The 27,475-nt window shown below is 37.6% G+C and overlaps 3 protein-coding genes across 4 annotated transcripts in view; 2 read left to right on the top strand and 1 right to left on the bottom strand.

Annotated features, from left to right (window-relative positions):
* oxct1a (3-oxoacid CoA transferase 1a) overlaps nt 1-15,800 on the bottom strand; it is a 42,975-nt gene extending 27,175 nt beyond the window's left edge. The window contains exons 1-7 of the mRNA XM_007557595.2: nt 15,440-15,800; nt 14,282-14,390; nt 13,565-13,655; nt 13,162-13,297; nt 12,850-12,999; nt 12,096-12,202; nt 11,007-11,067 (exon numbers count right to left, since the gene is read on the bottom strand). Coding sequence (XP_007557657.1) covers nt 11,007-11,067; nt 12,096-12,202; nt 12,850-12,999; nt 13,162-13,297; nt 13,565-13,655; nt 14,282-14,390; nt 15,440-15,544 — 759 coding nt within the window. The 5' untranslated portion in view covers nt 15,545-15,800. The remainder of the gene's footprint in view (nt 1-11,006; nt 11,068-12,095; nt 12,203-12,849; nt 13,000-13,161; nt 13,298-13,564; nt 13,656-14,281; nt 14,391-15,439) is intronic.
* A 1,792-nt stretch (nt 15,801-17,592) lies between these two features.
* On the top strand, nt 17,593-21,203 carry rimoc1 (rab7a interacting mon1-ccz1 complex subunit 1). Its single transcript, XM_007557594.2, has 6 exons — nt 17,593-17,715; nt 18,324-18,433; nt 19,595-19,741; nt 20,044-20,175; nt 20,656-20,767; nt 20,860-21,203. The coding sequence occupies exons 1-6, from the start codon at nt 17,622-17,624 to the stop codon at nt 21,093-21,095; spliced, it is 831 nt and encodes a 276-aa protein (XP_007557656.1). The 5' UTR covers nt 17,593-17,621; the 3' UTR covers nt 21,096-21,203.
* A 759-nt stretch (nt 21,204-21,962) lies between these two features.
* Nucleotides 21,963-26,119, top strand: fbxo4 (F-box protein 4). Of its 2 annotated transcripts, none has more exons than XM_016674090.1 (7): nt 21,963-22,252; nt 22,942-23,216; nt 23,322-23,542; nt 24,494-24,569; nt 24,665-24,837; nt 25,005-25,135; nt 25,221-26,119. In XM_016674090.1, the coding sequence occupies exons 1-7, from the start codon at nt 22,100-22,102 to the stop codon at nt 25,302-25,304; spliced, it is 1,113 nt and encodes a 370-aa protein (XP_016529576.1). In that variant the 5' UTR covers nt 21,963-22,099; the 3' UTR covers nt 25,305-26,119. The 2 variants fall into 2 exon arrangements, with proteins under 2 accessions (XP_016529576.1, XP_007557655.1); XM_007557593.2 differs by having other exon boundaries at nt 21,965-22,252; nt 24,942-25,135.
* Nucleotides 26,120-27,475: the final 1,356 nt, after the last annotated feature.

Below are 27,475 nucleotides of genomic sequence, written 5' to 3'. Positions count from 1 at the left end.
GTATAAAAATCCCACAAGAAATACACCTGCCTTCTTCTCTCCTTAGGTAACATTAGGATGTGCTAAAAAGCAGGCTCCCAGCAGCCTACCCCCTAACAGGTGTGAAAATGGAGCTGTGCAGCATGTGTGGGCTCCACTAATCTTGTTGGCCATTAGTCGTCTGCTCAAAACATTTAAAAACTCCTGTGTTTCTTTCATGAAATGAATGCCTTGCAAACGTCTCCTTGAATTTTTCACATTTTGTCAGGTTACAACCAAAGCTGTATTTTAATCGGATTTTAAGTGATCGGCTGTACAATTGTGAAATGGAAAGAAAATGTGACATTGTTTTTAAAACCTTTTGGAAATGCAATCTGAGAAAAAAAAACAAAAAACATTATAATGCATTAAAAATTTCTAGTTGAAAAACTGAAAAACAATTCTAAGGGGATCTTAGCTGCAGAAAAAGAAGTAAACAAAAAGAAATGACTAAAAATACAAACAAATTACAATGGTAGTGTGTTAAACATGATGATTTTGAATTGCAGATATGGAAAAATGGCAAGCATATACAGATTGATCTATTTAGTTAAAAAGAAATGCAAGACTTGGTATACAGACATAAATACACACACATGTGTACGTTCACAGAGATAGAAATAAATATGGAGATATTAAAAACAACTTAAAAGCAGCAAACTTTCATATCTCAATGGCTGTTTTGTATTTCAAAATTTAAGCAGCGCATCCTCAGAAAAAGTCTAACTCTGCCTCAACCAGTTATGCATCTCTTGATCTTCCTTGGTACTAGACATGTTTACAATGCTAGTCTGCTAGGGCCTGGTTCCTACTGATAAATAAAATGCCATCTTCAAAGAGCCAGCTGTGGTACGCAGATTGTAAAATGATGCAGTCTGACCTAAACTATTATGTTTTAAATCTGGCTGTGTGCTTTTAGGTTGCCTCAAGTCCTTTGCAGCCTCCAACTGTTTTCTTCTCCCCACAGGATTGCTCGGCATTTAGCTCCATCTATTTTCCCCAGCTTTCTTTCCCTGCTGCAAGAACACATCCCCACAGGATGATGCTGTCACTACCATGTTCAATAAAGTGCAATGTTTGTTATTTTTTCCCAAACAGCGTTTCCCATGCAGCACAAAAAGTTACCTTTTCGTCTTATCTGACCTGAGAGCATTCTCCCACATTTGCTGTGTTCCTCACATGGTTCATAAAATGATTCTTATGGGGGGGGAAAAAATGTTGAAAATGTAATAGAAAAGGGGAAAAAAAAGCTCGGGGGGGGGGGGGGGGGGGAATGTTGAAAATGTAATATAAAAGGGGGAAAAAAAGCTCTGCACAAAAGCAATCATGTTCCTAGTGACTGAAAGAGAATTTAACCACAACAACACAATTCTCTGCTTCACTTCTACTTTTCAGTGCTTTGCTTCCTGTGCAGCTCACTGTGTAACCTACTTATTCCATCTACATGAGGGGCAGCCGTTCAGAGCAAATTGAATTGAATCTCTCCTTATCTCTGCTTCTCTCCCTCAGTTCTCGGCGCTGACTGAGAGGAGTCAATGGCCAGGAGTGGATCCCATCTTCGTGTTGTCATGGATACGAAGGCTTTGGTCTCTGAGGAGCTAAGGCCACTTAGGATTGTAAAGTGATTTTAGACTCCTTTTATGGGTCTTTAGGCTGGTTTGTAGTAAACTTCTGATGCTGGATAACAAAGAATGAGACTGATGGAAGCACAGCAACAGGAGTCTAGCATATTTAACTCATCTTTGCCCAGGGGACTCAGTCTGAGATTTTGATAGTAGTGAATTCATGAGACCTTTTTTATCAAGACGGAAACTGTAGCAAAATACTAAGACTAAAATCGCAACAAACAGTTTGCATACCTTTCAAGGCCAAAGATAAAATCATTTAGCTGGCACTTTATCTCTTCAGTGAACACATGGGAGTCCAATGAGAAGCAGCAAACAAATAAATCCACACTTCAGAAGTGGATTTTTTCATACAGATTTTTCTTTTTTTGTTTTTGCGCTCTCTAAAACAAACAGACCTCGAATTTAGCAGCAGTTTCAATTAGACTTCCAAAGCTAAATCACAGCACAATAAGAAGCTCATACAATTTAAATGTGCCGCGCAGATAAAAAGCCTCAGTTCCTTTCATCTATGTGATGTGTCCCGAATGCACAGGAGGTTCAGCGGACAAGGAAGGATAAAACATTAAAATAAAATAAATTAAAAAAAACACACACACACACATACAATTGAGCAGGTGTGTTGAGTAAGTAAATAGACATGCATTGAGATTGATATTCCCGTATTTGTAGACAGATTTTCACATCAATGAGAGCAAAGCGAGGCATGAAGTGAGCTGGCAGAGGGACACAGGGAATCAAAGTGCCCTCTGGGGACACAGCAAGGTTTTTTTTTTTTTTCTTTTCTTTTGAGAGGGTGCGCTTTTTTAGCCCACAAGCTTTGTCAAATCTTGTTAATCTCACATGGCTCCGTTTACAATCCAACCAAATCCTGCAGCCAAGTGCTACTACACAAGTGTTCCCAATGCAATTTTAAGGAAAAGCAGATGCACACTATGAACATCCCAAATATTTTGAGTGTAAAATTAAATGTATACTTATGTCTATATAATAAGCTTGATATAAAACATACAATCTAAAAGAGACAGCGTAAAAAATTATAAATTAACCTAAATTTTTCTGAAAGTACGAAAAGAATGTTGTTTATTTGGCTGACAGGAGCGCAAACAGGATAAAAGATCACATTATTTCCCAATCGCCAAGTCGAAGAATGAAGTGAGGTACATTGTGTTTTATAATAGGATTCTGTCTGGTCGTAAACAAAATACAGGTTTTTCAAACAATTACAAATAAATTACCAATGTTGTTCCTTTATCAAATGTCACACAAAAGAGAAGCAGACACGTTCTGTACTAAACCAAATTACCTTACCACAATAGCCTGACATTAACTGATTAAATACATATTGCTCATGAACAGAAACAGTCTTTGCAATTACGCCAAACAGATGAGGGATTCTGAATTGTCATGCACAATCTGGAGAACTGATTTCTATTCATTCAAGAAATTTCAACAATATTAGTTGTAGTGTTAGAAACATGACTTTTGGAGTACTCAAATGCACACATTTTACATCTGGTTTTAAGATGACAGACTGAAATTACTTTTTATCCAACAGATGATGATCAGTGTAGCATTTATAAGAAACAAGCTATTAGGTTGAATTTGTTAGTTTTAGATGTCAATACTAAAATGCTATTTAAGGTCATTAACTTTTAGTTTGAAAGTCAGCAATCTTTTGAAATTACTCAAAAAACTGAGCTAAATGTACACTTTTTGATGCATGTCTGGAGATTTCAAAGTAGACCACAACTTTGGCAGCATTAGTCATATTTTTGTCTGGGAAAACTGACAACTCCAAGCCTTTAGCTCTTCAGCATTAGTGGTTTCAGCTATATGCAGTTTGTTCTATGGAACATGGAAAACGGTGATTTTATCGTTAGGGTCTTTTATTTATGAGAGTTCTTTTAACAAAACCGCCCAGACAAACCAAAATCATCAAGATGACAAGAACGTCAGACTTCACAGTTCAGTAAAACTACAAATACATTGCAGCCTCCACACACAATCACACAAATATGGCTGACAAGCTGCAACGTAGAAGTTTAAGGTGCACACTAGAGCTCAGATATTCACATATTTTTTAAAACAGGATAAAATAAGACTAAGTAATTCAGAATTTTAAAATATCAGTATAAACCACCGGTAATTATAAATTATTAAGTACCTCGCGCAGTAATGGTGAAGCTATTCGAATTCATAGTCAGTCTAAAAGTGTTTCGCAAGGACAAATACTAAAACTGGACAGCAAGAAGATGAGAAGAAATGGCTCCAGGAAACAAAGTGAATACGACACCGCACTCTCATTACTGTGTGTATTTTTAGTCTTTCCATCCTCTCCCCATTGTGTGGGCACTTGGCCATGCTCTGTTGTCACTTTCTGGGATCAGTGCAGACTCCATCCTCTAACCCAAAATACAGGCATCGCGAGCAATCTGTTTCCTCTCTGTGGAAACTCGACTGCCTCAATAGCACCTGGGAAACAGGAGTTAGCCATCCGACTGGCAACCGCTGATAACACAAGAAGCAAAAATATATTTCTCCAAATGACGCACATTTATTCCTGCGCACTGGGAACAGACCAATCACATAAGTTTATATCTTATAAGAAACTATAGGGAAAAAAAAGAATATGCATTTTGTCTAAGACAAATTCAGATGACAACCTACTAAGGAATCCCTTAAGCAGAGAGGATATGCCTCAAGAAGAACATAAACTGTAATAGACTGTTTACTTAATTATATTTATGACTATTGAAGGACTATCTAGCTATATGAGGAAATGCCCTCAATTCTTAATGTACAATGATTGACTAAACGGCATGAAGTCAAAACAGGGAATAAAACAAAACAAAACAAAAAAACTAAACAAGAGAATGTATTGGTCACTAATCCAATAGTTCATTGTGACTACAGTTCTGTCGGCCAAGTTCCAGCTGGCAGTTCAGTGTTCCAGGCAATAATACAACAAGGGTTGCTACTGTGACTAAAACCTCACAGTGATCACACAGAGCGCTCATAAGAGCCCTTACTAAAGGTTATGTAAAAATGAGAGCACTGCACATTTTATGTCCACAAAGTCAAATGATCAACTTGTTTTGGCGGGAAGGTAATTTGATTTGTTGAGAAAGTGAAAGAAAGACAAAGACAGAAAAAAATAAGACCAGAAAGTCCAAGGAGACAAAATGAGCAGTAGTAAATAACACCCAGGTTGTTGACTGTAATTGAAATTCCAGCAAAAGGTCAAACAAGACACAAGATATTCAGTATCACCGAAACACTACAGTGGGGATTCAAGATAAAATTTAATATTTCAGGAGCAAAAACTGGAGGAAGCAAACCAACAAAATTCAAAGGACAAAACACACAAAGTTCAAATTACTAAATACTAGTCTGCAATGAAAACTGGGCATCATATGCAGCCACTGCATTAAGTATACCCATCCAATTACTTGGTAATACAAATTAGCAAATTAAACACACATTTAGCAAATAAGCAAGTCATATGGCAACAACTCGATGCCTCCAAGCACCTAATTGTGGTGAAGACGGCTGTCTGTAATTCAAACTGAACATCAGAATGGAAAAGAAGGGCAATTTGATTGACAACTTCCTGCAGGATGTTTCACCACGTCACAAAGCTCAAATTCTCAAACGGTTCTCTCGGTCCACAAATCGGCAGCAGGATGAATGTAGATAGCAGTGGGTGATCCAATCTGACACTAGCCAGTTAGCCCTACTAAAGCGGGTGGTGAGTTTTGTATCTTATTAGTCAATACATTAGAAAATGTATTTAAGTTGGGAAGTGTTACTTAACATTTTAAACCTACTTCTGCAAACTAGACAATACGACGATGATCACATAAAGCATTTCATGTTAAAGCGCTTCAGGAAGAAATCCCAATACTTTCAAAGGGTGTGCATTCCCAATGTACAACAGCAACAAAGGAATTTTAGTCAGTACCACACTATGGAGATCTTCTGCAACAGTATCAGCCAAGCACAAAACTCTTGAATTATTTCTTTTTCGCACAAGTACAGCGAGTCATTCCTCATCCCATTATTTTTATATTGGTTTTCAACTACTAGCCTTAATGAGGAATTTTTAAATATTTCACAACAGTTATGACCGACAAACAGATTTAGAGAGTTGCAGACTTTTTAGCATTGCTCTTATTAGTATAAGTGTGGGCTAGGTTGCTTCTAAAAGAAGCTCAAAGCCTCATTTAATTTGGGGTACACTGGTTGTGATGTGTTTTTACAGCAGCCCTGTGCATCGCACAAAACTGTGATTTGCCACCAATTAGAGGCAGCAGAAATGAATCAAATCATGAAGTCAAATCATTCTTATGAATATTTTGCCCATTTTAAAACATTTAACAAACCTCAACCATAAAAACAAAATCTGGCTTAAGGTGCGAAGAACAACTGCTATTTTTGTTTCCACACAAATGTACAGTGGGAGGCTGATAAATCACTCGGAATACAGGTCATTTATATGCAGTTAGAGCTCTCCTCCAGTTACACAAACAAAACATGCAAAGATATAAATTCTTGCATGAGTGGTTGCAGAACACACAAATTTATTGAACTGTGTCATTTACCTGACGACCAATTGTCGAATTATGGCAAAAACTACTGTGATTTACTACACTGACTCCCATAATGCACTGGGGTGTTTTGCTGTACCTGCATTAAAAGAGAAAACCTGAGCAGCTGGATACCATGGAACTGTGAACAATCAAACAGCAGATCTGGTTGCCAAGCAACCATGGCAGGAGCTGGTGATGATCTAGAAATTTTCTTCAGTGACAACTGATTTTCCGACAGTTTTTCAAATTCTTGTAGTTTAATTAAAAAAGACATTGATTTACTTTGGAGAAACTCAGCAGTTTTTTTTTTTTTTCAATCATCTTACTAGATGAAGCATAAGGCTCTTCTATTGGTCAAGACCAATTTTTGTGTGTGTGTATGTATATATTAGTCCATTTACCAACACTGAAGCAAACCTAGGGTTAAAATTATTATTTTACAACTTCCCGTTTGTCCTGACTCCATCTGCCAAAGCCTGAAATTTACTATCCCTTGGCAACCGTTAACTGGTTAGTCCCTAAAACATTAAGAGGTTACCTGGCTGCAGACAAACTAAAGCATCCTATGAAATTTGGCCCAACAGAAGGTCGTCGTGTTTGTAGAAGACCTTACTAATGAGGTACTTGGAAGCTGTGCTGCAAGTAAAAAAAGTCAGTTTCATGAAAATCAGCAAGGTCTAGTGGTTATTTAGCAAGTGCACCCAGACAGCAGGTCGATAATGACGACGGATCACTAAATTTATGACTAAGCCTGGCTCGAAGCCTAGAGATAAATCTATTTTCACTGAGACAGTAATTGCATCATTACCAGAGATAAAAGGTTTTTAAATGGCATTGCAACATGTGCCTATCACTTTCTAATCATGAAGAAGTTGTCACAGATAACATTCATGTTACCTCTGGCGCAATAAAAAAGGTACTGTAAGCTTGAACAAGTGCTTCGTGGTTGTACACCTGTACCAACTAATATAATCAGCAGGTTTCATCTTATTCTCTCCTGAGGAGAGCAAAGAATATGCATGTTTATTAGATAGAGGGGAGAAAAAAGGAAAAAGGTTTGATTTGTGTTGCAGAGTACAAAAATACAACACTTAAAATCACTGTGTAATGAATCCATGCAACATGCCCATTAAGCTTTCTGCACTACTTAAATAATCAAATTTTTTGACAAAATTATAATTTGAGAGGCAATCATCTGTCTAGGTAGCCGTTAGAGCCGTAATTATTTATGCTTAGCCCGTAATTTCTGACAACAGTTTAACTAAATTTCATGCCAAGGAGTATATATAAGACGTAGAATCGGTAGAGCTGAAAGCCAACATGAGGCTGTTGTAATAACATGAAATTGGACCCATTTTGTTCATGGTTGTAATTTAGTTGTGTCCAGTCCATCACTACCCTTCAGCTCACTTTGCTCTTTAGTGACATTAGAACAAGCCATCTTTTCATTTTACAAAACAAAAAGTTAATCCAGGTCTTCTAATAACATTATATTCCCTCAGTTTTCACAAAGGTGAGTTAAATCAAGAAAATCCTTTCCCTGCAATGAGGTTTTTTATCATAAAAAAAGGAACAGCAAACTTTTTGTGTGTGTCGTTTTGAGATAAAACAAACCTTTAGCGTGTTCAAAACGAAAGCATCCAGACTCAACTTTATACACAAACCATCTACAAAGCATAACAAGAGCAGGTACTATATTATGTACAGACAGATGTACTAATGCATTTGTAGTACATGTGCTGCCTGCATTTCAAAGACAGGAACCCACTAATCGCTCTGCATAGGAGGCTAAAATTAAATAAAGTTCAATCCACTCGATCATTATAAAGTACAATTCGCAATTCATATAACTTAAAGGTCTCAGTGAACTCTTAAGTGATACAGTTAAAGTAAATTAGGCTTGGTGCAATAAGTCAAATTCCCTTTAACTGTGACATTTTACTTGGGCAGCACAGAGTAAATCCGTGATCAGAATCAGTGTCTCTGGGTTAAACCTCAGTGTTTGAAATTAAGAGGGTCATTAAAATTATGCAGAATAATAATAAAAAAAATCAAATGGTTCCAAATGAATATATTAAAATGGTTCATTTGCAACAGATACAAGTAACTGGTTCAAGTACAGTTCCATTAAACACAACGGTGCCTCTACACACTAATAAGGTAAACACCTAATGTAAAGTAAAAAAATAATTTCTCCAGCCACAAAACTTTGCAGAGGCTGTTTGCAGTCATATTTTTTTTTCTCAGACCTTGTTAACTGGAATATGTCAGGTAAATCCTGAAAACCTGTAATACTGTAGGATTAAAATATTTTTCAACTCATGCCATCCACTTTCCATTTTTTGCAACCAACATTCCTGCCATCCGCCACCGTTTGTGAGAAGAACTGTTACAAAACAATCTTAGAAATGCAGCTGGATGTAGCCGAAAAAAAAAGCTCCAAGCGAAACCCAATGCATACTGAGTCTACAAACCCTTTGGGTCATTTTTATTCATTAAAAAAAAAAAAAAAAAAAAAAAAACTAAAGCAGATGATAGTCAAAGTTAAATATTAAACTCAATCATCTGCAAATTACAGTCTTTTATTGTTATGCGTGAAATTATGAAACAAATAAAAAAAAATTCCTGTTTGCACCAACTCTTCATTATTTAATAAGTCATCACTGTCATGGTTGCAACCACAACAAATCTGCATGACGACATACAGCTGAAATCAAGAAGTTCTTTTAATTAAGCAGGAAACTTTATGGCTGAGCTACTGGAACAAATGAGTTAACGTATTAAGCCCACAGCAGCTCCATGGTGACTCAATTTTTTCTCCCTTTCCAGTACTTCTAAAATCAGCAGTAAACCACATCTCAGGTCCGGCAACTGTGAAATAATTAAAAATATGCTTTCGGTACTCAAGATATTTACAGTATTATATAAGAGCTGACCACAGCTGTTTATTCTGAGAAAGTGCTTGCATTTAAAGGTTCATCCAAACACACACACACTTTCTCTGAGCAGTGTCTACATCGGAGGTGTGAAGCTGTGTGTTGGAGGAGCCGAGAGGGAGACGCACAAGGAAAAGATAAGCGATGACGATTCTAAACTGTCAAATGCTAGACAAGTAGGAGACCAGACAGCTAGATTGAAACCAGTCATGTCATGGACAGCCTTCTGCACAGAGGATTATGCCTTATCTATAAATAATACCTAATGTCAGAGTTCAATTCAGTGAAATATAAATAAATTGGAGTTTGTTGAGACATTTTTAAGCTGCAACTATTAGCACTTAGTTTGACACCTAAAAGAGCCTCGTTTTACATTGTTTGTTCTGTATGAACCAGAATATTATTATTGAAACTTTATTTTATCAGGTAAAAAGTTTCAGAACCAGTTCTCAGTTTCCAGCCGACAAATATCTTGCAATCTCTTTCAGGCAGTTTGAGTTGTTTAGCCTCTACACAGACATTTTATATGGCAATGTTTTGACACAGTATTTTACAAAAGTATTAATACCCCTTCATTTTATAACAGATTGTAGGGCTGACCTTCCCTCCATTCAGGACTTCTATAGGAACAGGGTCAGGAAAAGGACAGCCAACATCTCTGCAGACCCCCCATATCCTGGACATAAACTGTTTAAACTTTTACTTTCAGATCAGCACTACAAAATCCTATTTGCAAAAGCCACAGACAGTTTCTACCCCAGGTTGTCTCTCTGATGAACACAACGGACATCTTTCAGCCCAACTTACTACTCTACTGTGAAATAAAATTTGCATATTTGAACTTCCACAACCTGCATTTCCACTTGTCGTTATACAAACAACTGGTTGTCCTTTAATCCTTTATCTATTTCCTCTAAATATTTTACATCAATACTTATTGTCTGTGCACTGAGAGAATGTGAAACCAAGGTTTGTTGTTGTACTAGCAATTCTGACCAATAAAGCTGATTCTGTTATTTGAAAGTTGCAGGGCAGCGCCTTCGATGGCTGCAGCCGCAGGCATCAGTCTTCCTTGTTTTTGTCTGTTTATTGTCTTCTTTGGATGGGTTGTATTGAAATGAATTTTGCTTTGCTGTAATAACAATAAAAGTATTCTGACTCTGAGCATACCCTGGAATTTCATATATGTAATTTAAATAAAAAGCACATTCACAAGCTAAAATGACCCGGTCAAAGTCTAGACCTAAAATCTATCTTGAGATAGATCTTAAAAACACTCTCCAACCTGGCCTGGCCACAGTTGTAAAAAAGAAAAGAAAAGAAAAAAAAAAAAAAAAAAACAGGATTCTACAAAGGGCTGATTCAGTAGAAGGTCTATACAAGTGTATCCTAAAGTTTTCACACTTTTTGATATTGAAAATCATGAATCACTTTCATTCTACTTCACAATTGTGGACTCTGTTGTTTTGAAAAATGTTTGGAGGCACTGGATTCAAATTGTGCAACAGTGATTTAGCAAAAGAGTGCAGACTTAGGCCCAAGAAAGATATTCTGGAATCTACTAAGAAATACTTTAACCAAAAGAAAAAACAACCTTTCCTCCAATCATTCAGGACAGCAGTGAATACTTAATGCATCTCAAAATGTCACAACACTGCATTCTAATGTTCCTTAAATCAATACTATTTTTAAAGCAAAAAGTGCCCATTATATTTGAGGACAATATATCTGGGAGTATTTATAAAGACTTTCTTTAACAGCGTTCAATTATTTTATTTTATTTAAATGTTTTTAATAATAACACAAATCTAAATTAAATGAACATTTATGCATACCTCAACAATTGTGGTTTTGGCTGCCTTGCACATGGGTTGGTTGAAGTTTCTTGCCGTTTTCCTGTAAGACACAAAAACAACGCACATGATTTCTAGAAAGTTATTATGCTGGGAAGATTTTTTTCCAAAACTGGAGGCAAAATGGGGTTTTAAAAAGGGTTGAAAGGAGTGTCTACTATCCAACCTCTCCAATCAGCTGGTGCTGAACTGGAGAACACTGCCCTCTTGAGGATTTAAAAAAAATCTATACAAAAGGTCAAGATCAGTGCATTTGATGAATGAAATTAAGTTTAAATTATTACCAATATTACTGTGAGCAAATTATATAAACAAAACTTGTAAAACACTTCAAAATACAATTTTTTAACTAGTGTATACCGTAGAAAAATAGTAACCCAAGGTTTCATTTAATCTGTGATAAAATAAGATTAACAATAACAAAACTATTACATATGAACCAATCACTTTATCAAGAATTTTTTAAAGTGTTTCTTCCTTTTAGCTTTCCTTGGTTTAGAAGCCCTGCAATATTTCCAAACCACAATAAAAGGATGCAAGAAAAGCAGAAAGTATGAAGGATTGCACTGTTGCAACAACACCACACAGAAAAGTAGTGAAAAAAAACTTGTTTTAAGGGCCAAAAGTTTTACTGAATAACAAAAAAATACTTTTTTATACATCAGCAATGTGCTGATGTGCACCTGTCTATAAACAGGACCAACATACACACCAAAACGGGCCTGAAATATGGCTGACAACCTGCCACCTGGCTGTCAGAAAATAAATGAACTGTGTCAGCAACACCAAGTGTAGATCCAGATACTTTACAAATATTATTGCACTTACCAGTATGAAAAAAAAATAAAAAATCAACGTAAAGCAGGCTGCTGTGTGGGAACAACAACGTATTCAAGATATGAGACATGCCTGCAACAAGTTTAACACAATGATGTGAACAGGTTAGCATTTTCTCCGGACATTTAATTTCCCACATTTACACCAAGTTTAATCTAAAGAAGGAAAAAGTTCATTCTAGCAAGTCTGTAGATTAAGTAGGTTTTCCTTTCTTTCAAAATGTTGTATATTTACCTAAAAACAATGTTTCCTGCTTTGTCAGCTTTCCATGCCTTGATCAGGGCAAAATCCCCAGTTATGGCTTTTTCCATAATGTAGTGCCTGTCATTAAACTCCCGCACCTGTAGATAAAACAACACAGCAAATGCAGAAGAAAGAAACTCAGACTCTATCATACAGTGCAGCTGGACATAAAGCACATATCTTAACATTGTAATGTCATAAATAGGTTTAACACAGGGCATTGATCCTAAATCAGCCAGCTATAAAAGCTTGCTTTACCGACTCCATTGATTTATGTTCAAAACCAAATATGTTTTCTGTGGAGACAAGGGTTTGCAGAAGCTACATATGGGGGCAATTATAGGACAATTTTTGAAGTATACAATTGTGCAAAATTGTACACGTTAGGTGAAATATAATTATGCCATGAGAAATGATCAGTAAAGTTAATGTTGCATATGGTACACAACTGTAATTCATGATTTTCACAAAACGGATATTTTCTTGATTTAAAGAATCCCAACAAGAAAGTGTTAAACGAATGTGAGGAAACCTATTGGCTACAATAAAAAGCAGGACGCAGCGAGCGCTCGTCTTGCAAGTGGTCCGTAAAGAAGAACAAGGAAGTAAGAAAGAATGGTTTCTCCTCACCCACCAGAAACTCACCTTCCCTTGCAAAAACTATTTGCCCCCAGGACTTTTTACAAAATGGAAACTTGAAGTTAAAGTATGAAGCAACCAAAAGCCGAGGGAAGAGCAGTCTAACCTCTCGCTCCTCGCTAGCAATAGCAATGCTGCCATCTTTGTTGTACTTAATAGGAGAGCCTCCCTCTTGGATCAGAGTGCCATAGCCGGTGGGAGTGAAGAAGGCTGGAATCCCAGCACCTCCTGCCCTGATCCTCTCTGCAAGAGTCCCCTGTGGTGAGGAAGAGACAAATGTATTGGAACTGAGCCATGATCTGAAGAATTTACATTTTTGATAAACATAAAAAAGGGTGTTGTTAAAGTTTAACTTATTGACAACATTAATTGTTTTCTTTGTAATGTCTGTGTTGTATTATAACGTTTCTACACCAACCTGTGGCGTCAGCTCCACTTCCAGCTCTCCTGACAAATACTGTCTCTCAAACTCGGCGTTCTCTCCTACGTAGGAGGAAATCATCCTTTTGATCTGCTTGGTCTGCAGCAACAGGCCCAGGCCAAAGTTATCCACTCTAGGAAAAAAAAAATTGTTATAAAAGAATTTAAAAGAATCTTTAGGATATTTTTTTGAATCACCTAAATTAATTTGGATCAGTTTTGGGTCACAAGGTAAGAAGGCACAAAGACTACATTTTTGTTGGTATAACTGAAAAAAAAAATACTTCTACTTCTGCAAATTTAATAAATTATAAACCATTTACAAACACAGAATCAGCATACCTCCTAATTTCCACACTGACATAAAAAAAAAACAACAAAAAAAACACAAACACTCTTACCCTGCATTATTACTGACTGCAGTGATGCCCTTTACGCCAGTCTTCAGCAAGCTGTTGATTAGATTCTCTGGAATCCCACACAACCCAAAGCCTGTGTTGGAAAATACCAGACAAATAATAACGACATAAAACAGCAATAATAAGCAGAATCACTGTGTGAAAGGTGACACATCAAGATCAAGTTGAACTTTCACCTTGTATGTTTGGGACATGTCAAATTTGTAGAGCAAATAGGCACATGACAATTACAAATCACACACAAAAACCCAAAGTCCAAGGATCGTGGATGACGCCATTGGAAATTCAACTTCTTTAAATGACACACTGATCAGATGATCTTGCCCATCAAAGTCGTGCGTTTATGATTGTTGTGACATCATAAACTTTAGAAATCTCGGCTATTGAGTCTAACGAGTGAAATATTTTACCAAAACACTCAGAGGTTAATGTTTTATTATTGCCTTTACATGAGACTTCCCTCAAACAGGAATGTGACGCAGTGGAAAATGTTCAACAATGCCACTGTGAGCTTGACTATAAATAAGTGACAAAGAATTTGTGCGTGCTCAATGTTTAAATTGTAATCAGCCAGCATGCTCAGGCTAACACCTCTTCGTAGTAAAGTTGCCACTGCACAGATACTATGCGACTGAAGCCATTCTGTTGAAGTAGATGTTCCTTTTTTCTTTTTTTTTTTAAGAAAATGCTAAATATTACCTCCAACCAGAATAGTAGCACCATTAGGAATATCCTTCACTGCCTCCGTTGGATCTGAGTAGAACTGCGAACTTCTCGGGCTGGACGTGGAAAAGTAGCAACCACAAGTCTGCAGAAAGAACATGAGGGAATGAGTTGGGTGCATGGACTGACATCTTTTAATTGATGAAGTTGGAGAGGATATTCTGCCCTACCCTCACACATATAATGGTTGATAGTTGTTGGGTTGTCTCATTATTCATAACCAAACAAATCCTGACCAACAACGATAATGGTAATCAGGGGCTCAAAAATCTCAGACATTACATTATTTAGAAGATCTAGCCTGCAGGTTGGAATACAGTGTCATGATTTAATTGTCTTCCACACATAAATAACTGAACAATGCAGCGACCAATAGCAACCCTGTGGTTTCAGGGTCTCAAAGGCAGGTTGTTCAGTTTGTGCAGTAGCAGAAAAGTAACACGTTACATTTTTAGAGGTAGATTCAGAAAAGGTTGCGTCGCCCTCCCTCCATGCACCGACTGGAATTTGCTTCACATCCCCCCACAATTTGAAAAGCTTGACACACCACTGGTTGCAGGTTTGAATGCAGCTTCCCTGCATTCAAGCTCCTAGTTATGATTAGACAATCACGGAATCAACTTCCTGCACCAACAGGTGTTCTGTTTATCAATGCTACCCGTAAATCCGTCCTATCTCCTTGTAATGCACCGATAGTCAGAACACCGGCTGTTTAGCAGGTCTTTTTGGAGCATTTTAATAAATGCATTCTTTCTAAAATAAAACTTTTGCATCCGTTTTTGTTTTAGGTGTGTATTTTAGGTTTGATGATGATAAAAAAGTAAATTGCTTATGCATATTTGATATGTCAAATTAACAATTTACTGTCCATTATAGATATGAACAAAAGCCCATACCCGAGTAAAACTGGACCATTTATTACAATCTTAGCTGGGCGCAAACATTTATCAAGTACTGCGTCCTTGCAGACTTTTAGCTGTACTTCCAAGGTACGTCCTTGGGTATCGAGAGGCTAATGTGATCTCGAGTTTTGCAGCCAACAAAGAGAAACTCCTTCGCGATAGTTAAGACACCTCAACCACTCCAACTTTTGGTCCTTCTAAGATACATTTGAGCTATAGTTCAAAAACAGACCTTTAGGAGGCGGTGGCTGGCGAAGTTTACTCTGGCTCTTCGGTGACCTGCGAGGTTTTTGAAGAGTAAGCCCTCGGCTCTGCAAAACGCTGTAAGGGTCGCCATCTTTTTTGGATGTATACACGAGGGTTAAATTAATTATGCAGCAGGCTGAAAGACAGCTGAATGTGCCTTGGTGCCCTCCCCTAATAGCTCGACGACATGTGTCGGCGTTCCTAAACACTCTTCACAAAGGGGATGTTTTCAAAGGCATGACCTGCTCATTTAATTTTAACCCTTTCGCCACCGCTTTGCTATAGCCTTATGCGGGGTAAAAATAACATGAAATTAATTTGGCTTTGACGTAATTTCGTAAGGCCATGTGACAAGAGGCAAGCCAAAAAAACGATTTTGTTTTTATAAACTTTGTTTTGAGAAGCGCCTGTACGACCAGGAGAAAAACGCACGTCAAAAAGGTTGAGAAAACCCTAGACCTAGAAAGAATAGAACTTGCATGAGCTACGCAGCGTTGCCACCATATTGTGAGTGGCGTTTTGTAGACGAGTACAACCCAGTTACAATCCAGATACCCTGTGGAGGAAACCTTATTTTTCGCTTGTATCTGCGATCTTGTTCTTTTGATCACCCAGAGCATGAAACCATGGATGATGGTATAAAAATGGAGATTGACCAGTAAATTGAGAGCTTTTCCTTTTAGTTCTGTTCTCTCTGTGACCGGTACACCATCACTCCAGATGCTACACTATAGGGCTGTGTAATAATATCGATTTTGCAATATATATTGATATTTTCTTTCCTAGAAAAAATTTATATTCATCCGCAAGTATCGTACGATGTTACGTAACATCCAACTGTCACCTTGCTCACTCACTGCTTGCTTCGCCGGGAGAGTGATTAGGTCATCAGGCTTAGAGTGATTCCTTCAGGTGTTAAGTGTCAAGGTTAAAAAAGTATCAAACTATTCAGAGCAGGGTACTTGGTGCACTTTATTTACTTTACAAATGCATGTAAGCTACAGTTTGTATTGTTTCAACTAAAAGAAACATGTTTTCTCACCGCTTTGATTCATTTTGTCCAGCTGTCGACTTTAAGTCTGTGTCTATGTCCAAGCAGAGCCAGGTATTGTTTAGTTGGTGCTTTTAATCAGTTTTCAGTTAAATTTATTCAATCCAACTTTATAACAGTCACAAAATGTCATCAAAATCACTCTGTCCCTCTAAAATCTTTCAGAAAATTGCAAAAGTGTATTGAATTGTATTGTTTGCTGAATATCGCAATATATATCGTATTGTGAGCAGAATATTGTGTATCGTATCGTGAGATTATTGTATCACTACAGCCCTACTTCACTAGTCTGCCTGTTGATCTCCTGCTCAATGTTTCTCTTATTATATTATTTGAACCATGATGATTCATTCTTGTCTCTAACCTAGAGAGGACTATTTACCCTCAAGATCATAGTCTTAAATTTGGAGGTGCTGATTTTCATCCTAGCTGCTTCACACTCAGAGTGCTCCAGTGAAAACCAGAGATCATTATTTGATGAAGCTAATAGAACCCCATCATCCACAAAAAGCAGAGACTCAACCGCGAGATCACTAAAATTGATCTCTTTAATAGCTTGGCTGCACCTAGAAATTATTTCCACAAAGGTTATGAACAGAATTGGTGACAAAGGGTAACTTTCTCAGAATGACAGACACTGAATTTGGAGTTTATAAGTAAGTTATATTCATAAAAATTCCAAGAAAACAGGGCTTGACATATTTCACTCCTTGAGCAACAAATCAATATAATATGTGAGAGTTATAACGCGAATGATTGACTAAATTGATTTTTTATACAATATTCTGTTCTTTTGATATGTATACCTTCATGTTAATTATGGATAGAGTTCTGCTATGATCTGTTGATTTGTAGCTTGCAAGAATTTCAGATCTATCTTCTTTTGTCTATTTTTGCCCTGGATCTCACAGTGAGAACAAGGTGGCTATAGGCACCACTGAGTTCTTTTGAGAGACAAATTAAATGTGAATTTGCCTCTCCCAATATGGCGCACCCGCTGACTTGAGATGCCTGTTGACGTTTTGTTCTCACTGGCCAAAGCAACCAAAGCAGCGTCTACTCGTTCTACGTCTACCTCAGTAACCACCTGCTCACGTGACGTATACTTTGTGTAGTCATGGCAGACGACTACAGGCGACACGATTTTGAGTTGGAGAGGAGAATATTTGAGATAGACAACAAATGTTCATGTCTCCGCGCTGAAAAGCAAGGTATCGATTACCCATAGCGCTCTATTATTTTTTGCTTTGTGACTGTCTTGAATATTTTCTTTTCAGAAGAGAATTTATTTTTTTTTCCCTGGGTTGTTTAGCTGAGAAGCTAACTAACGAACGTTAGCTTGCAGCCATAGCAACAACTGATGTCTAAAACTATGGGGTTTGACAACTCATTTACTTTAACTTTTAACCAACCGGTAGCTCAGCAGCTTCATAATGACGTTTATTGTCTAAGTTGTGGTTTGTTTTGTACTTGTTTTTTTTTTTTTGCACATATATAGTTAATGGCGAACAGTGAAACATTAGCTTAAATACAGTTGAGGAATGTTATTTAAGAAACTGACGCTAAACCAGATACAAAAATAAACAGTTGGAATCATTGTTTGCCGTAGAATGTAAGCATCGCGTTCCATTGCGATATAACTGCAAACCACTGAGCACGTTTAGTCTGACCACAACATGACTCCCCAAAAGCTAACCTCTGCGCTTTCGATGCTAAGAAAGCCTTTCAGAAGTTGTTTCTAATTTTCGTGCAATTTTAATGTTACGCCTAAGGTGTGAGTATTAACGTTATTTATTTATTTTTTTTTCTGTTTTAATAGATGATGACTATTTGCAGAATGCGTCTGCAATACTAGAGAAGTTGAAGGGCTTTTACAGACATGGAGGAGAAAGCTTGAACCTTTCCAAGCTGCTTCAGGATTACACACAGGTTTTTCTTCACTCAGCAATCCATTATTCTGCCACTAAAGGGTTTCTTGTAAAACAGAAATATGTATCAGATTGCTTGATTCCTCAGAATGGGAATCCTGACAGCACTTATCACATTCAACCAGCATGTTCTTTGCTGTTTGTTTATGAGATCCATTTCACAAGGTGGCGCACTTATTAACTTTGTTGCACCCCTTGGGTGGAAGTGGGTTTTCCTCATATTTGCTTGTGTGACCCACAAAAATGAATGTTAGGTTAGTTGGTCTCTCTAAATTGCCATTAGGTGTAACAGAATGGTTATTTGTCCCACGCTTGTATTTGTATTGTCCAAGGTGAATTCTGGTCTCACTCATTTACTGCTGGAAATGAGCATCAGCTTCCCCATAGCCCAGCATGTGTAATTGTTCTGGTTTCTATTTGTATATTTAAATATACATAAATATGTGTGGAGTTTCCCCCAAATGAATGAATGCATAATCCCTTATTAACATTTGGGTAAATTGCATCAGATCAAAGAGACTGATCTGTGTTGTAGGAGGAGTTCAGACTTTAAGTCTAATTTCTGAGTTAAAACTTCCTGTAAACACACGTTTGCCTACATTTAGCCACTGCAGATACTTTTCGATATGTCCCTCTGTGTGTGGTGTTAAACTAAGCAGCATAAATGCGTGAAGTTGATCGTATTCTCGTTCAGCCTTAAAAAGGTTTAGCTGCAGACACTCTTGTTTATGCTTACCTGGTATAAAGCTAGTTTAGTTTTGCAGCTATTTTAAGAAAACAATGCAAGCAAAACCCGTGTGTGATTAAAAAGGGGATTTAAAGTGAAGAGCCAGGATTGTTTACCATGATTCAAACATTTTACCAGGAAGCAAATTCCCTCGAATTTCAGTCTGAACAAACTCTCCTTTTTTGCTGATGATGCATCAACAGCGATGGTAATTTAGCTCAAAATGCACATTTAGATGAGACACAGTAAAAGTCAAAGAGGGGCTTTGTTAAAGCAAATGACAAGTCTCAAAATTAAAAGCACTCTTAAAGACTTCAGTAATTGTGCATCTGTGTGCTACTTTAGGGTATATTGCATTTTTGTAGTAGTATTTGAACTTTTATTTCTTTGCTTTATGTATTGATCTGTATTTGGTTTTGTTTTTTTCCCATGTAGGTGATTCTTGACATCACTTTCTATGAAGAGAATCAATTGGTGGATCAGGAATTCCCCGAAGACTCCTCACCATTTAAGATCCAGCAGCTGCTGCAAGACCTGACTGAGCCAGAGGTGTTGGTGGCACGGCTGGCACCAGGACAGGAGGTGTGTATGTTTCTATGAACAGTTTTATTTCAGAGTCTGTTACTCAAATATTCTCTTGGAGAATTCACTGAATATAGGCACACTAAAGAAAAAGATACACCCACCATAGCCAGTATAACCAGCAGGGTTTTCTGTTATTTTTCTTCAGCTAACTGATAAAAATTCTTTCCACATGTATTTTATTGATTTCATTTTTTGCAATATTTTTTACCTGACATGGATGTGTGTCAGGTGGGTGATTTGTTTACATAGCGGTCTGTCGTCATGAAACTGTATTGTTGGTTTATGTTGGTGTTTAATAGGTGCAGTGCGTGTTGGGCACAGAGCTGTTGGAATGTCTCTACTGGAGACGTGGAGCTCTGCTGTACATGTACTGCCACACCCTTCACCAGCGAAAGCAATGGATCAAGAAGAACAAGGACACATTCATTAAGGTAACACACTGTAAATGTACTTTGCTTTGGAGAAGTATTCATACCTCTTGAACTTTTTCACATTGTGCCACAGTAACCACAGACAATGATGGATTTTATTTGTAATTGTATGTGATAAAAGTATTCAAACTAATGCATAATTAGAAGAAAACGACATGGGTTTTGAAAAAAGAAAAATATATATATATATATATTTTGCAACTAAAAGCTGAAAAGTCTGGTGTGCGTTTGTATTCACACCCTTTATTGCTGATATTTAATAAAACAGTTACTGTGAGCTGACCTAACACAAACCCCCCCAATAAAATACAGCATGTTGACGTTTCTTGCTGTAATATGTTCAAGCAGTATGAATTCAAGGAACTACAGTTGAAGCGTTTGGGAAATGTCATGTCTCATTAATTTTGACCATGTTGGCTGGAAGAAGTGTCTAAAGTTTCTAACATTTTTTTCTTGGCATACATGCACATTTTGATCCAGTGTATTCAAGAAGGTGTTCGGTATTTGATGCGGATGCTGCAAGTTAGAAACACAGTGAAGCTCAGCGACGGGGTGGTCCTTCATGACAGTGGAGCAAGCATTTTATCTGAGGGTAAATATGTTCATCTCTGAATAGTAAAACACTGTTATGCCTTCCTGCCTTTCTTTTTGTCATGCCTGTTATCTGCTTGTGTGTTTTGACAGGTATTTTTTCAGACACCCACCTGCTGACGATGATGTACATTGGGGAAATGTGTTTCTGGGCCGTCAAGTATGAGGACTGCAGCGCCGACCCTACAGACCACAAAGAAGACGGCCTCCAGTTTCGGGACATCGGCACACAGATTCTGAACAAATATGTGAATGCCTGCGAGGGACCTCTGCAGGGCCAGGGCTGGAATACAGAAAATGCCAAGGAAATCCTTAGTATTTTACAGTGAAATAAAGTGCTCATGTGTAAAAGTTACCATCAGGCGCAGATCTGAGTTCAGTGTTCAAATGTGTCAAACCCAAATAAATATGGAACTCCGTAAAAGAGGTGCAGCGTTGTAGAAGGTAAAAAAAAAAAAAAAAAGCTGGACACCCTGTATGTGTATGTGATGAAAAGGTGTCTTTGGGTTATCTTAGTCCAAAAGAACTTGGGCAGAGCATGTGAGAGTTTAGAACGTCGGAGGAAAACAAAGACCGAAAAGACAGGAAGCTTAATTGTTTTTTTTTGTTTTGTTTTGTTTTCTGCTGATTGCTCAGATCTCATCTTGAATAGTGCTTGGAGCAGTTGTTTGCTCTAAAGATGTTATAATAACTTTATTATTAATATTCAGAGTGTGTTATTTAAATAAAATGGCCGTCTCTACTTTTTACAATTGTTTCAGATTTGAAAATAATCCAGCTGGATGTGTGACATTGCACATAACATCTTATTTATTGTTTTGTTGCCATTTTTAATGTGTTTCAGATGTAACAGAGTTGTGGCTAACGTGTGTATAAAATATACACATTGTAAGTAAAGCAAGATGCTTCAGAAATTTTGACCAATTTTAAGTATGTTTAGGTGTGTAGATGCCATTTTTCTAATGTGTTGCCTGTTCTCCCATGTATCATAAAATTCATTTCCTTCCACTCCACTTGGATAACGTTGGCGGTGTAACCATTAATACAGAGCCTGTTTGAAGGAAGAAAAAAAAAATCTGTTTTTTTTTTATGTCCTTGTTGACAATAAAGATATGATTTGTTTTCAGAAAATGTTTTCCACTATGTTATACTTCTTTGGCTTTGAATCCGTTTCAGTCCATGCAAAACTACATCGCCCACAATGCCCCAGGACTGCCACTAAGGAGGAAGTAGAAGAGAAGGAAACGTCACATTTGTTGTCGTTTGGCAGACCGCGTTTCACTGGGATTGAAAGTCCTTATTAGTTTGTCAGTGAGTTTTAACATCTGGAACCATGGCTGGGAGAAATGGGCAGCTGAAGTCCGTGGTGATTCGCAGCCTCAGGCGGTTCAGTGAGCGATATTTTCCGGAGAAAGCTACCAGAAGCTCAATGTTGGATAAGGAGCAAGAAGAGGCGTCACACTTTGGATATTTGGACAGCTTTCCTGTAAGGCAATTTTTTTAATGTTTTTTTTTTTAACAATTCTAGTTATGGTGTGCTCAGCTTCTCTGGTGTACAGTTGAAATTTAGAAAAAAGAAAACAAAAGTTTGTTTAAATATTTTTTCCCCCTCATCTGTTAGTTAGGGCTTTTTTTTTAAAGACTTTATTTTTGTGTGTTTTTAGAAATGTTTGTTTTCCTAATAGAATTGACTGTACAGTTTACTAATTAATAGTTCATTTAAATCCTTGTGGTCTGTTAATCAGATGGTTTTTGAGATTTGAAAAATTAAGACATTTACACTTATCATCATGGCATATTGCCCTCACTAAAGAAAAAAAAGGTCTGACTAGTTTCACCACTTTCATTAAAACATTTAGACATTAAGGCTTAAAAAATGGACATCTTTTGCTGATTCTATTCCATCAAAACAAGGTGATTGCTGTTTTTTGCAACTTAAATGCTGATTAAATGTTGGAAAAGCTCACTGTTTCTAAGAGGAGGCCCAGTCGTCCGTCCTGCAGGGGAAGCTTATTTCAATCGCTTGTAATCATGATCTTGTTCTTCTGGCCCTGATCTAAATGGCATAACCACTATTGAGAGTCAAGAAAGTTTGGCCACTGTCTCCTATTTTTAATAGCAGGCCAGTATTCAGTATTTAAATGTATAAATTAAACATATCCCTCGTTTCAAAAGGTCGACGTACAATTCCTGATCATGACCTTTCTCTCTCCTGTGGATATCTGCAACCTGGGAGCCACCTGTCGGTACTGGAGGGCCATGGTGAGAGATCCATTACTGTGGAAATACTTCCTGTTGCGGGACATGCCACACTGGTCATCCATCGATCATCTGACAATGCCAGATCTGGACTTGCTGGATGCCCCGCTCGTCAGTGAACATGAAAGTTTGGATGACAGAAAAGAAGAGGAAGAGAAAAATAGCGAACTGAAATGTGACTACATGTCAGAGTAGGTATATTCTTAATGCATTGATTTAAAGCCAGTTTGTAAAAGTTTCTTCCATATGTTTTTGTTTTTTTTGTTGTTGTTGTAATTACTGCTTTGTTTTACCAGATACCTGAAAGGTTGTCCATCCTGCAGACAGCAGTGGTTGCCCTCCCGACCAGCATATGAACTTCTGACCTCATTCCTTCACTACCTCATGCCCTCATCTGAACCTCGCTTTGCAATGTTTGGGCCTGGCATGGAGGAGATTGACGTCTCTTTTGTCACAAGACTGATGCATGCCCACGATCTGTTACCTGTGTCTGGTACTCCACACAGGCAGATAAATGGTAAGGCAATGCTAAGTTTTCCTTTTTGTTATTGCTATTTTTGTTGATAGTTCTGTATCTGCAAATATAAATAAAAAAACACACAATTGTCTTTTTATTATTGCATCCTGAATCCAAGACTTATGCAATACCGTATAAAAACTTTCAAAATCCAGTCATAACCGTAGACAATATACCACTTAACTTTTTGTTCTATTTTACCACATTACAAGCCCAACTTTAATTTATTTTACTGGGTTTGCCAGCAGTAGAGAGACTACTTTTTATATCAGTTCTTTCTATAAATGGCTCTAGCTCAGTCAGATTGGATGAAGAGCATCTGTGAACATCGATTGCAACAGTTCGACCCGCCATGGCATGTAGTAACTTTAAAAAAATACATGTTAAGAATTTTTTTTCAGCAAGGGCTTTATTTCTTTTAATCCCTCCTTGAATATCAGATTCATATAGGACGTAATAGCTGGCCTGTCAGCAGGAGCTGTGGATGTCTGCACCTCCTCCAGACTTACTCTATGGCCTCTTGGTTACTTCTTAGATTAATCCTCTCCCTGCTTGACTTAAAGGGTTGATGGACTAAGTCTAAGTTTACAGTTGGGTCACACTATTCACCATTACTTTACTATTGCTCTCCAACAAACATCTGAGGCCTCGATAGAATAGTTGTGCTTTTACTGTGATGAAATTTGTTAGACTTTGAGTCCCTTTCTTTCCACTTTGAGTTAGTCTATCATATAACATCTCAATAATATTTGTTATATAGAATTTGAGGTTGAAATATGAGACGGTATGAAAGAATTGCATGCATTGAATGCATAATCTGCATGTTTTATCTTATTTGTAGTTTTATTGGCCTACCACATGATGGCAGTATTTACATTCCTTACTAGTTACTGTCAGACAGGTTACTAAAATAGTAAGCCAAACTAACTCCAGACACCGTTTTTATTCTAGGTATTGGCTCTGGGATCAGCTACTTGTTCAACAACCAACACAAATTTAACATCCTAACGCTATATTCCACGTACGGGTAAGATCTTTATTCAAGATGTCACAGAGTTGTAGTTATTCACAAGTCTTTTTTGTTTACGCGACAGCTGCAGTAACTTTGCTTTCTGTCTGCAGAGCTGAGAGAGAAAAAGCACGACTGCAGAAGGGGAGCGTCAGCAATAAGCTCTTTATCTTTGAAGGAACTGATGACGCGGGTCATCCAGTGTTTACGCCTGCTCCTCAGGTGCAGAAGGTGTGCCAGGAGGTGGATGGCTTCATTTATGTTGCCAATGCTGAACCTGGAGAAGGTGAGGGAAAATTTAATTTATTTTTATTTTTATTTTTTATTTTTTTTGCAGCCATTGGTAATCTTTGACTTTTGAATAAGTGCATGAAAACATTTATTTCTCAGGTGATGGGGCGTCTGAGGCGGCCCAGATTAGAGCTGTGCTGAATTTTGTTGGGGATTCCACAGCTAAGCCACTATTGGTGCTCTCTTGCGTCTCACGAGAACCAGAGGAAGCGAGTGATGGAGCCAAATGTCGGACGCCCTGCGTTTATGTGGCAAAGAGACTTGGCCTTCCTCAGCTATCTAATCGCTGGATGGTAACTATATCATACGTAATTAATTCCAAACTTTCTACTTAACCATGTAGATAATTTTCAAAGAGTGTTCCTGTGTTCCTTTCAGGTGCAGGACACAGTGGCAGAATCATTAACAGGGGTTTTAGATGGGATTGCCTGGCTGCTGAAGTCTTCTGGCGTCAAAATTTAGGGATGATATATCGGTTTGACCCAATACCATGAAAGAGAATTCGACTACAGACCACCCGGCCACCTAATTTTGATGTCAGTATCCACCACTTTATTGTTTTCATCTTGCAAGCGTAGCTGTCTGATCTGCCAAAGTCTTACTCGAGGAGCACTGCCAGTGGAGTTTAATCAAAAGGTTGAGCAGCAATGAGGAAAACTGGGACTCGTGTGGGTGAGCTGGTAGGGATATCGTTTTTTTTTAAATGGTGCAAGTGAAGGAATTCCAGTTGGGCACTAGAGCATAGAAACCGAACAAAATGAATTATTTAACACTAACTGCAAGAAAACAAAATGCTGAAGCTGCACTGAGACTTTTTCACTTCTTTGCAAATCAGGGAAGGTAGACCTGCTGTAAAAATGTAACGTTTCACCTGGAAGAAAGTTTGATACTTTTTTTTTTTTTACTTGTTTGTTTTACATTTCCGTATGATCACAAATGTTACATCTTTTCTTGATCCTTGGATTTCATAATTATGAATGTTTGCTGGAAACTGTCCTGTGAAAGTGTCTTTATGAAAATGTTAGGAGGAAATGGTGTCTTCAAATAAAACATTTTCACATAGGCAAATTAAGACGAGTAATCTATTAAAAAACAAATAAAAAGAAATAACTTTTGATGAGCATTAGATACTTGAGACATTTTGTAAGATGCTTTTGTTGAATACAAATGTTTTTATTTCTTAAGAGCAGGAACAAATTATCCTTTTTATTCAGTTCATACTCTTGTCGATTTATTTAATATGCAGTGACTATTAAAAATAATTTTTGCCCCATTCACATCCCTTGACCTTCTGTTTGACTGTTTTTATGTTACACCGCTCCCCACTGCAGATTATGTCAGTCAACATCTGTAAAATGTTTTGTCTATCGCTGCACGTAAAGTGTCATGAATCATATTTTAATCTCTTAGTGCTCTGCTTTTCTTTAAATTCTAAATTCAGCACATTTGCGTCACTCAGATGGCCACCGCCTCTCTCTTAATGTGGTTAAAGTTGTGTTTTTGAATGGAAAATGGCAACCTAACCTGGTTCACCTCCATTTTCTACATCCATAATGGCACAGCTCAGACGCTTTAATGGCAACAATAGATATCGTTTCACCAGCATGTTAGGTATGACAAGATAATATGCTTCGCTGACGCTCTTTTATTCTGGTCCCCTTGGTAACCTTAAATTGTCAGCAAATGTTCTTTCCTCTAACCAACCCTTCCATCAAAAGGTTCCTCCATCTCAGTAGTCATTTTTATACACATGTAGGTTTCGAACAAGATCATGATTGCTTCCATTTGGGTCCATTAGGCAAACTTTAACGGTATTGAAGCGGAGATTGTTTTTTTTTTGTTTGTTTGTTTAGTTTTTTTCTTGCAATCTTTAATTTTCAGTGAATAATGGTGAAACCAGCCTACTAACCGTGGACATCTGTATGTAATTAGTGTGCATCTAGGAGAGACAGGAATACGCTTTCTACTTTCTGCTCTGTGTAAACAGGATGTCTTGTCTTTGGTCCTCACTCTGCAGTTCCTTACCTTCTGTCTGGTTTTGTCTGGCTGTGTATCTGTTTGTGTATAATAGAGAGTTCATAGTTTACACGGGCTGGACGATCAGCTTGGATAGTCATCAATAACGGTCAACCTGTTCTAAGGCCAAGTAGGGACTAACACTAATAGTTGATGTTTGTTCAGTCATCTGAACAAATAAAAAAAAATTCTTAGGTGAACCTGAGGTTGATTTTGAGCTACTTTTATGTAAATAAATACTTAACAGAGTTACGGTGGGTTAAGTTGAACATGTCGCAGGTTCTTATCTAGATGTTGTCAAAGTCTTCCTACTAAACCATGAGCACTTCTCAACCAGTGAAATGTAATGGTGCCTGGGTCTGGTGGGGGAGGTGCTCGGTCCATGTTTTGGACTGTTGAATGAGTACCAGACCTTCAGCTGCGTCTTGTCTTCTTAAGTCACTGGGGCCCTCTGAAATTAGAGGAAGCGAAGAAAAAACCCTGACTGACTGATTCAAAGCAGGCCACAGATTAGTGAGATGACACTTTACAGAAATATGATAGGGAGTAAGGAATGTAAGAATGTAAAATCTTGCAAGTGCCGACATTGAAAGAGTACGACAAAGTGCTAAATGTGC

The sequence above is a fragment of the Poecilia formosa genome, unplaced genomic scaffold (genome assembly GCF_000485575.1).
Source record: "Poecilia formosa unplaced genomic scaffold, Poecilia_formosa-5.1.2 Scaffold89, whole genome shotgun sequence".
NCBI lineage: Eukaryota > Metazoa > Chordata > Actinopteri > Cyprinodontiformes > Poeciliidae > Poecilia > Poecilia formosa.
Note: the sequence above shows the minus strand (reverse complement) of the source record. Positions and strands in the feature narration are given on the sequence as shown.

What these genes read in the sequence shown, in the direction of transcription:
- fbxo4 (XM_007557593.2), top strand. Translation starts at nt 22,100, where the DNA reads ATGGCTGGGAGAAATGGGCAGCTGAAGTCCGTGGTGATTCGCAGCCTC. An exon ending in GATATTTGGACAGCTTTCCT is followed by an intron (nt 22,253 to 22,941) that starts GTAAGGCAATTT and finishes TCGTTTCAAAAG; the next exon opens with GTCGACGTACAATTCCTGAT. An exon ending in AAATGTGACTACATGTCAGA is followed by an intron (nt 23,217 to 23,321) that starts GTAGGTATATTC and finishes TTGTTTTACCAG; the next exon opens with ATACCTGAAAGGTTGTCCAT.
- rimoc1 (XM_007557594.2), top strand. Translation starts at nt 17,622, where the DNA reads ATGGCAGACGACTACAGGCGACACGATTTTGAGTTGGAGAGGAGAATA. An exon ending in GGCTGGCACCAGGACAGGAG is followed by an intron (nt 19,742 to 20,043) that starts GTGTGTATGTTT and finishes GGTGTTTAATAG; the next exon opens with GTGCAGTGCGTGTTGGGCAC. An exon ending in AGCAAGCATTTTATCTGAGG is followed by an intron (nt 20,768 to 20,859) that starts GTAAATATGTTC and finishes GTGTTTTGACAG; the next exon opens with GTATTTTTTCAGACACCCAC.